Source organism: Lycium ferocissimum, chromosome 3 (genome assembly GCF_029784015.1).
Source record: "Lycium ferocissimum isolate CSIRO_LF1 chromosome 3, AGI_CSIRO_Lferr_CH_V1, whole genome shotgun sequence".
Taxonomy (NCBI): Eukaryota; Viridiplantae; Streptophyta; class Magnoliopsida; order Solanales; family Solanaceae; genus Lycium; species Lycium ferocissimum.
Genome location: NC_081344.1, coordinates 10840395 through 10851273, shown reverse-complemented (window position 1 = coordinate 10851273; position 10879 = coordinate 10840395). Strand labels below are relative to the sequence as shown.

General features: G+C 35.5%; 2 protein-coding genes across 2 annotated transcripts; one reads left to right on the top strand and one right to left on the bottom strand.

Annotated features, from left to right (window-relative positions):
* Nucleotides 1-365: 365 nt before the first annotated feature.
* On the top strand, nt 366-3651 carry LOC132049699 (29 kDa ribonucleoprotein B, chloroplastic-like). Its single transcript, XM_059440604.1, has 4 exons — nt 366-791; nt 1486-1587; nt 2381-2719; nt 2975-3651. Exons 1-4 carry the CDS (start codon nt 432-434, stop codon nt 3038-3040), a joined length of 867 nt encoding a protein of 288 aa, XP_059296587.1. The 5' UTR covers nt 366-431; the 3' UTR covers nt 3041-3651.
* A 2050-nt stretch (nt 3652-5701) lies between these two features.
* On the bottom strand, nt 5702-10265 carry LOC132050935 (BTB/POZ domain-containing protein At5g03250-like). The gene is made up of 5 exons (XM_059442262.1): nt 9998-10265; nt 9132-9201; nt 8011-8795; nt 7132-7567; nt 5702-6540 (listed from the first exon to the last, which is right to left on the bottom strand). The coding sequence occupies exons 1-5, from the start codon at nt 10054-10056 to the stop codon at nt 6064-6066; spliced, it is 1827 nt and encodes a 608-aa protein (XP_059298245.1). The 5' UTR covers nt 10057-10265; the 3' UTR covers nt 5702-6063.
* Between the last annotated feature and the right edge of the window lie 614 nt (nt 10266-10879).

Here is a 10879-nt window from a genome sequence, read left to right as displayed (position 1 = left end):
ACCTTATAGGCTACATACGCCTATGGTTCGAACCCAAAACCTCAGTATTCGCCCACCTTTTTAAGCGAGGGGTAAAACGTAAAGACCACAAACATGAGAGGCAATATATAAAGAATACCCCAAAGGAAGGGCAATCCGCGCAATTTTTTGTTGTGGTATAACCCTCAAATATATGAGGTCCAAGCCTCCAAGAGAGTACAAAAATCTGCAGGGCTTTGATATTTTTTACGTCTTTGGCTAAGGCTGCTTTAAAGTTGCAAATTTGTCTATTGGGCTTTATTCCCCTTAGGCCTTAACCTAAAAAAAAAATATCTAGACATTTTCCCACTTATAAATATGAACGTTAGTCTCTTCAAAAACTCAAAATCTTGAAAAAAACCTTATCTTTCTATAGTCAGTACCTTAGCCATTATCTCTATAGCAACTCAACAATGGCTTCTTCCGTTTCTTCTCTTCAATTTCTCTTTGTCACCCCACAAACCCTTTCTTCTCTAAAACCCCACCATTCCACTTCAACTTCATTTTCTTTCTTTTCTTTACCATCAAAGAATCTTTCTTTATCTTCTTCAACAACAACACCTTCTTCTTTTAAGCCTTTTGAGTCATCTTCTAGGTTTGTACGTAACGTGACGTTGTCTGAATTTGACCAACTGGAAGACGATGTTGAAGAAGTGGAGCAACCTAATTTCTCACCAGACCTTAAACTGTTTGTTGGTAATTTGCCATTCAGTGTTGACAGTGCTGCTCTTGCTGGTCTTTTTGAACGTGCTGGAAATGTCGAAATGGTTGAGGTAAATTTAGCTAACTACTCTGTGGGTTTCAATTTGTTTGTTTTACTTTCCTTTTTAGTTTTGTTTAAACAAATCTATTTTTTCTTTTTTTGATAACTCTTTAATTCTAACTTTCCACGTGACATGTTTGAGACCACAATAGTAAAGAGTGTTTTGGTACATTTTAAGACCACAAAACTTAGTTTTCTTTAATTTCTTAAATTCCGTGCCAAGTCAAGATAGACAAACAAATTGAAACTGAGGGAGTTATATTTCCATATTTCTGTAATTTAGCTAAAAGCATATAATTAAGTAAGTAAAAGTGTGACCTGTCATAGCAGATATGAGTTCATGGTGCAAGTTTAGGATAAGGTATTTCCATGTAATTGGCCTAAGATAAAAGAATTAGGCACATGAGGGAGCATGTTGTTAAAACATACTTAATTAAATAATTAAGTGTCTTTGTTATAACAGTTTAAGCCTTTAGCTGAGTTGGTTTACTCAATGTAACACTTAGAAAGAGTAGTAAGCTTTGATTTGAAGTGGAGTGCCTTTTAGATATTTCTTTGACGTGTTGTGTTGTCCATGCTTGGATGTTATTAATGGGAAATGAGATATTTTAAGGTTCTTAATGTATAATTAACTGTATCCTCAAATGTAGCACAAGGGTTATCTGGGAGGATGATGAAGTACTGAAGTTGTTACAATTGTGCAGGTTATATATGACAAGCTTACAGGAAGAAGCAGAGGGTTTGGTTTTGTGACAATGTCTAGTAAAGCTGAAGTGGAAGCTGCTGAACAACAATTCAATGGATATGTAAAGTCTTTGCCCATTTTGCTTGCATCCATTATATCTTCAGGCTCACTTATATTACAATGTCTGTCTAATGTTTCCATGGTCTTGGCTATCTTGAAGGGTGATAAAACAAGCTTTAGTTTTTACTTTTGTGGTGATAAGTGAATACAACTTGCAATACTAATTAGCTGATGAAATTTTTTTGGGTTAATAACACTTGGTTTCTTAGTTATTAGTAAATTTTGATTTAATACATGTGATGTCTTACTAAGCACATTTAACCTTCAAGTACTTGAAATGTGCACTTTTGATCCCTTTGCTTGTACAACTATATATTTAATTACCTATGTATTATGTTAAAGTTGTTTTGTTACTCCATATTTGAGGGCTAAGTTACTCGGACTCTTCGAAAGTGTTGCCGCACCCGTGTCGGATCCTCCAAAAATACATTACTTTTGAAGGATCCGACACGCACCCGACGACATTTTAGGCGAGTCCGAGTAACTTAGTTTGAGGGTAATGTATTTCAACAATAGGCTAAATATAAGATATTTCTACAAAGGGACTGAAATCACACATTTTAATTACTTGAAGGTTAAATGTGTTGAGTCATATATCACAAGGACCAAGATTAGAATTTACTAAAAACTGAGGGACCAAAATACTATTATCCCAAAAACTTTCTAGTTTCACTTTCAATTTGTCATTTGTGTAATCTAAAAATCTTGTCTTTCCAAAGAAGTGCTTGGACATGCATCCCTTTCAACCATTTGTTTTAGATTTCTAAGCAAATGTTTCTGATGTAACTTTGCAGGAAATCGACGGGAGGGCATTGAGGGTGAACTGTGGGCCACCGCCAGAGAAAAGGGAGAATTCTTTTGGAGGTGGACGAGGTGGAAGAAGTGAGAATTCTTCTTTTGGAGGTGCACGGGGTGGTGGGAGAAGTTTTGATAGCTCCAACAGAGTCTATGTAGGAAACCTTTCATGGGGTGTCGATGATCTCGCACTAAAAGAATTGTTCAGTGAGCAAGGCCAAGTTGTGGATGCCAAAGTAGTCTATGACAGAGATAGTGGTAGATCAAGGGGCTTTGGATTTGTAACATACAGTTCCGCTAAAGAGGTCAACAATGCAATCGATAGCTTGAATGGCGTTGTAAGTATATTCTTACCAAGCCTGATTACATATCTTAATTTGTGGGTTGATATACACATGCCTGTTCTCAGTATTTGTCGATACTTGTTGTTATTGTCCATTAGGTATCTGAAAAGAAGTGTTATGAATTTGTTCACTGCTGCAGTTTTTTGCATCTTTCCTCCCATATCTGTTGGACTAGTTGATTTATGTTTGATTTCTTCATCAGGCTGTTCTGATACTAATACTATGCATCTGTGTGATATTGTGGTGCAGGACCTTGATGGCAGGTCCATACGTGTAAGCGCTGCTGAAGAGCGTCCAACCAGGCGTCAATTTTGAATGTGTTAAAACTACATCTTTTTGGCTGGTATAAAAGCTTGAGGTAAACAACTAACACGTCCTGGTTTCAAATTTCTGCATAGTCTTTTCCAAGGCATAGCTGAGAATGCATCAATATTTATTTTTTAAACTTGAATGGATTTAGTAACCTCTGATGAAATTGTCCACTCACACCCTTCACTCCAACAAGGGTCTATTTTTTTGATAATGGTACTATGAAAGTGAAGAAAAAGGAGGATGAAAATTGAAAAAGCTCAAAATACCATATGCACAGTGTCTTTCCCCTCTTAATCCCGTGTCCATTTACTTGGTTATTTTTTAGGTTCAGCATTCCTACAGAATGTGTTTTTGTTCTTACAAATGTATAATCTACATGGCAGGGCCTGGAAATGCACATCAACTGTGTGCACCTTCAACACCTGCTACTTTCACACCAAAGTTGGTACAAAATTTTGGTATCTGCATCTAGACTAATGAGAGTATTCACAAGTATATTTTCTTTTACAAGTGTATGTTCTAAAATTGCCTCGGGAAAAGATTTCGACCTGTAATTTATATCCATTAGCTGATAATGGACTAGACGATGACATGTTAGATCACTTTTTGGGATGTATCTTGGTGTGAGCCATTCTTACGGCACAAACTTAAGAGTCTTCGAAACTTGATTTGTTGGACTAAGGAGTTTGGTTATCATAATGGAACAATCAATCCCAATATAAAATCCCACATGACATAGTACAATGTTTGGTTGGCCGTATAAGAAAAAAATAATCACTATATAACTAATATAGGGTTTGTGGTATTAGATAATACTAATATTAGATTATGCGGGATAAAATGTGGAATAAGAATATGTATTAGCAAATGTGGAGATTAAACTATTTAAAGACATTCTCTTTTAAAAGTAAAAATTCATGTATACCAAGTCCTTCACCGTTCCTGTTCTACAATTCCTGCGTAAGCTCATAACTAGTAAGTGAATCAAACTACCGCGAGGTTGAATATCACCTCAGGTTGAGGCCTCGAACTAAATTCTAGTCAAACAGCGGAAATAACTGTGATAGAGGAGAGTTTTTCATGCTTGCTAGCTCAAATTGCAAGTGGTGTGTGTGTGTACATATATTGGCTAACAAATTGCTTGTATCTGCCATGCCTCTTACTAGAGCCTGGAAATTGTTAAAAGAGTGACTCTCAGCTAGCTCAAAACCTTTTTGATTGTGAAAAATCAGAATTCAGAAGGCATTGAGAGTTGACAATGGTTTATGCTCTTTGCTACATTCAAAAAGCTTAGTCCAAATTATTGAGCATTTACTTGGAGTATGCGTGATGGCCTATATACAATTCCCCAGATGCAATCACATCGAAAATTCTGTCGCTTGGCTTGAATTTTCTCCTTTCATCAAGAAGCAATCATCTTATCAAACTCTCTTGCCAAAATGTCCTCACAAGGACGCTACTAAATGTGTTCTACACGAAACAAATAAGTACAGGGAATGTCTAAACTTACTAGAATCTGACTTGTTCATAAAAGCATTGCTGGGTGAGGGTGTACATGGACCGGGTTGGTTCGGATTTTTTAAACACCAAACCAAACTAATTGCGTCGGGTTTTAAAATTTATACACCAAACCAAACCAATAAAATTCGGGTTTTTCAACCTCGGGTTTTCTCGGGTTGTTCGGTTTTCTCGGGTTTTTTGGGTTTTTTTACGAAATAATCTTGATACAAAACATATAACTTTTACTTTAAATATTTCTTTAGTCCTAGTAAGATATAATTATATAATTAAGGTGTTTCTTAAGAAAATAACACAAAATGTGAGAAGACTGACGACATTGTATTAAAATATTCAACAAAAGCTAATATAATCGGTTAAAATAAATATTGCTAATTAGCAAGCCATAAAAGAAAATGACCATAATCTAAAAATACTTAGTCATGCTAAAATAAGTATTAATTATATGACAAAGAAAAAAAACTTAAGTTATGTATTTTTACTCTCTAAATCAATTATGCAAAACTAAAGACTAGATATCCATCATTATTGTCATTTCTAGTGGTAAATTGAATTTCTTTTGTTAGGATTAGTGTTAAGTTGGTTTGGTTTTGACTTTATTTGAGTTTACTAACATCCATAGGATATAAAACTTATTGACATTCAAAATTCGAGTTCAAATAATATGATAATAGATAAAAAATTATGAAAAAATTTAAGAAATATTTATAAATTACTTTGCAAATAAATATTTTTATGTATAAAATATTTTAAAAATTGAATACATGTAATGTCGGGTTGGTTTGGTTCGGTTTGACTTTTTTTAGTTAAAACCAAACCAAACCAATTATGATCGGGTTTTTTTTTCCAACACCAAACCAAGTCAAACCAAACCACTAGTCGGATTTTTTTCTCGGTTTGACTCGTTTTATCGGTTTGGTGCGGTTTACTTTGTACACCCCTATAATGCTGGGTATGTCCTAGATATTCTCTACATGACAACAATACCCTATGACATAGCGTCTAAAGTGAAAGGGACATCTAATCTTCACGTGCTTTGTACTCTAATAGTTCATTCACCACCCTGTAACTATATAACCTGTTTTACTGCTTTTCTGGAAACCATATACTCGTCTTGTAGAAAAGCAATTGTAGCTGGCAATGCTGCATTCCAATTGATAGCACATAGCCAGAAAGAGCAAACAAATATATAGAATTCACTCATCCTATTAACAAAAACCCTCAATCTTGTCTTTGTCAAATGTCGGACCAATACCCATGTAGATAAAAACTTTCCCAGAATTATTGAACTGCTTTTTTATTGTACTTGCACCTTGAGTTCTGTTTTTCTAAATTTTTCCTAAAAGTTAAAGAAATCCACCCTTTTAAGTACCTCAAAATTTCACTGTCCACCACTGTTCTTTGTTTGAACATGCCTATTATCTACTCAATACGTTAACAATTTGTTAAACACCAGGACGATTGCAAACCATAGCATACATAGAAAACACAGTAAACCACGTACAGCTTCAACTAGAGTCTCCATTTTTGTGATTTTTGTGCTCATTAACATGTGGAGGATGTAGCTTCAAGGGCTTTACTGAATTCAAGTCACACTCAGATTTTCTTCCACAAAACACGTTCCACTTTTTCTTCGTTTTTACCACCTTCTTAAACTCCTGTTTCATGTTGTTGCACTCTTTTTCTAGCTCTGCAACACGCTCTCTCATGTCATTGATACTTGATCCTCTGCCATTTCCTGTGTTTGTGTCACAGTTGCCTCCACGGAGAGAAGTTTGGGAGTTGTCAAGATTATCAGAGACGAAGAACCATCCTGATATTGATGTACGTAGCCGAAGTTGTTCAAAGAACAAGACTTGAACTATGACCCTAAGAGGTAGCCTTTCGTTTTGAGCAGCGTGTGTGCAAGCTTCTAACGAGAGCTTTTGGCAATTCATCAGTCTGCAGATTTGCTCTCTTTCTGAGTCTGTGAGCCAAGGATGTGCCTAAAATTGAAATGAGTAAGCAAGTGTGCATAAGTAAAGAAGAGATTAAGTCCAACACACCGACAGTACAAAAATATTTACATAGTATCAGAACACTGAAAATAATACATGTAAATCTCAACAATAAACATTAGTGGGTAATCTAGTAAAAATGGTAACTAACTACTATCATAGATTAAACTACACTGATAGTGTAAAAGAAAGTAAAGTTGACTTGGGAAAAATAGGTACAGAAATGAATATTGCCAATTCAAGTTCCTACTTTACCATAACTGTGTACTACAGTACTAGCCAGGGGCGAAAGTAGCCTTTTGGCTACGGGTTCATACATAACTTTTGACATGTAGTATAGATATATATGTAAAAACATACTAAAATCACAATGAATTCAATACTGAAAATCTTAAAAGTTGATCACATTAAATTAAAATTCTGAATTCGCCTCTGGTACTAGCTATTTAGTCAGTATTTTGACTCACTGAGATTTTCAATGCTGCTACCATGTCTGATTTCAAAAGAATCATTTTCAACCCCGATAGCAAGACACAGTGAAAGTAAGAAGGATCATGTATCAGTTAATGGAAAATATACCTTCAAATATATATCGATTGCACGATAGATACCATCAGAAAGTGGCCTTGCAAAATCTGGGATTGTGGCAGCAAGAGACTGAAATTTCGGGAACTTGAAATTAACATCGGGCGCCACCTCAGAAAGATATGAATCCACCAGATTCGCCACCCTTGTTAATGAAGTCAAGGAATGTGAACCTTCCATCGATTGGTTTTCTTCCATAATACATGGAGAAGGTGCAGAAGAAGCCTGGTCTATTGATATAAAATGGTCCAGAATTCTCTGAAAACAGTCTATGTCATATAAAGTCTCTACTGAATATCCCATATTTGGTATTAGCAAGTCATCTAGTGCGGATTGATCCAACTGCAATCCCACTCTTCTCTCCAAGTTTTCCCTGCAGGATGGACTCGCCTGTAATATCATAGCGGAACGGAGCAGCCTAAGAAGAAACCTGTAATGAGACATAATAAAGTAATTAAAGGTGTGCTCTTTATAACAACTTAAGCTTCTAAACAAGATAGTTCACACAACTCAATGTAAGTGAGCAAAAATAGATTGTCCCAAGAACATTTATATGTAATTGGAGGAGGGGAGCATGGGTAGCTAGGGAAGAGACAATGAACTTAGAATGCTACTTATGGAACTTGTTTTCCATTTTCCTCTAGGCAAGTCAATTTCCTAATTCTTGAGGAACTTTTTTTGCTAGAGAAAAATATTTTCCAATACATTTTGATCAACCAAACATGGAAAAATTGGAAAAACAGTTACTCCATACAAAACACACCCTTATGGCCTTAAGTTCAAATCTCACCGCCACCCAAAAAGGAAAAAAGTGGTAAGACATACAATTTGATTAAGTAATTAAAAATATGATCTCTCTGACTGTTTAATAACCTGGTTTCTGTTACTCCTTTCTGATTTGGTAGCAACTCCATTATCTCCTCTAAAAGTGCCCTTTGGTCTGCCTCTGATGGAGTGGAAATTGTTGACCCTGATTTATTATGGCTAGTAGCATCCTTGAAACTTGCTTGTCTATTCATCAAGGGAATATATTTCTTGGCATAAAACACAAGGGCACCCGCTACATTTTCCGGCCTCATTCCTCCCGCTTCAACCGCCTGAATCAACCGTTTGTACAAAGGTAAGCTAAGGAACGACACGTCTTCATACCACCAATCATCGGTCACGGGCTGTGTATTCGATCCGGTGCATATACCATTCCACACATCCGCGCCTGTGGTACCCTCGTGACCATTTTCGGACATAGGCCAGTTAAACAACTTTGTATCAGTACAAGCTTTCATTGCTAAGGAGTTTATGCATCTAGACACAATATGAAGCTCTTCAGCATGTGGTAAAACTTCTTCACATGTTTCAAGAGCCTTTATGGTATCTGTCCAATTCCCAAAAACATCGTTAAGAAAAGCCTCCGTTTGTGCAATGAGATTTCCATCACTATATTCATCTATCATTTGCAGATACTCCGATGCACATCGAAGACTCACTATGTTTAAAGGAGTTAGTTCTATTTTGACACCATAACAGAATTTGGCTACTAGCTCAAATGCTTTAGCACCACCAGGTATGTCACTGAGCTGCAGGATGCAAACTGATGCGTCGTCGTTGCATGATTCTTTAATTAGCTTTGCTAGTAGTCCACTTCTTGATATCAATGGGAACTGCAAAGTAACATGCAAACAAGATAAGGCAAAAACAATACATTTGAATAAAACAATACTCCCTCTGTCTCAATTTATGTGACACTCTTTCCTTTTTAATTAGCTCCAAAAAGAATGACATAGTTTTATATTTAGTAAACAATTTAACTTTAAACTTCCTATTTTACCGTTAATGAGATGGCCTATAGTCATATGAAATTACAAATATGTATGACTTGTTTTAGACCACAAGTTTCAAAAGTCTTTCTTTCATTCTTAAATTCCATGTCTAGTTAAACAACTTCACATAAATTTTGGGACGTGGGGAGTAATTGATTAGAGAAAGAAAAGGTGTACCTTGTGTAGATAAAAGGACATTTCTCCAATTTCAATTGTAACATCACTGGGAAGGCCTGATGTGCAATGCCTGATGAAGTTCATGATTAAAGTTCATAATTCAAAGAAAACATTTCTAACTTTGCTACTTGCAAAAACGAAGAAAATCAATCAATGTTTGTAGTTTGGATTGTTTTACCTTATTTAGTCTACATATTCAAGAAACCAAATGGTCCATATATGGAATTCTGTTTCTTGTGATTTATACATTACTTACCTAGTCTACCGCAAAAAAAATAAGACCAGAAGAGTCAAAATTCTAACTAAAAACCAACCGAACGCGATTGAACTTTTAATATATGCTGAAATGCTTATGTGAGGCTGAACTCCTGTTAGGGAACAGAGAGATTATAAGCATATGTTTACTTTTTTATGTCAAATTTGGTAGCTTTCACAGGGTCTGATACAACAAGAACTACGATACTTGGCAATATTGTTCTTATTATTATCACAGTTATTGTTAGTTTTACAGTAGTCACTCCAAAATACACATTAGAAATTATAGCACAAAAAAGTTGATAGAACCTAAAATATAGTAAGATAAAGCAACAGTAATTCGATTGTTGAGGAAGAAGGTGTAAAATTTAAGCCCATTAACATAAAAAAAGATATGAAAACCAAATCACCAAAGATTATGGTTAGATAAAATACAATCCCTCCACCCTTGATAAGATATCTAAGGTTCGAGCCTCGAGAATGGAAGAAATATTAATAGGGTGCACTTTTACTTTTAATAGGCCTTATGCAGCACGAATCCGATATTAATCAGGCTCTCACATCAGATGAATATCGGGTAAAAAATGAAAGGCTGAAAAGGCCGGACTTACCAAGCCTGGCCTTCACGACGGAAGGCCTCGGATTTCGAGCCAAGTTTCACAAATGCCATGTATCCAAATGGAAAATGCAACAAGTTGTTTTCAAGACCGACAAAAGTTTCTTTTCTCTTATACTGAGTTGATCCTCTCTGCTGCAAACTTACACAAAAATGAAGTGTCCTCTCGCAGAAAATGAAGATAAACACACAACATAATTAGAAGAAAGGTTGTAAATCATGATAATCTAGGATTCGGGGAAAGGATATTTGAGAAAATTATTATACGTTATTTTTTTAAACAAGTTCTTTTTTTTTTTTTTTTTTTTTTACATGTGTGTTACTTTTAATAATTCGGATTAGAGTGCAGCTACACTCTGTGTGATGATAGTAGATCCGTTTCTGCAGGTAGCAGAAATATTTTTGCATGGAGAGGGAGCATTTTGTACCGAGTCTATGGTAGTAGCGAAGAAGAGTAAAAATCGGATTTTGGGTTTTCGGCAGTTGAAAACAACTGTTTTCCTTTTCCTCTTATTTCTGGCCGGTTAATACTCAGCATATTCACACCTAACGGCAAAATGCGAAATCAAAATTTTCACTAAGGGGTTCAAACTTTGTAAAAGTGAACACCTGAAGAAGTAGAAGGGGTTCAAGATCTACTAAATATACATAAAAAATCATTTTATCCATATATAACCAGTGTAATTTTACGCAAAAGGGGTTCAGATGAACCCTTTGGCTATGCCTGGCTGCGCTCCTGGGCGGAACCAAAACTTTCACTAACGAAATTTAGAAATAAATATATGAAGAAGCAAAGGGGATTCAGAACATTTATTATACAACCATAAAATAATTTAATTTTATATATCATATAATTTTATGACAAAGGAAGTCTCGA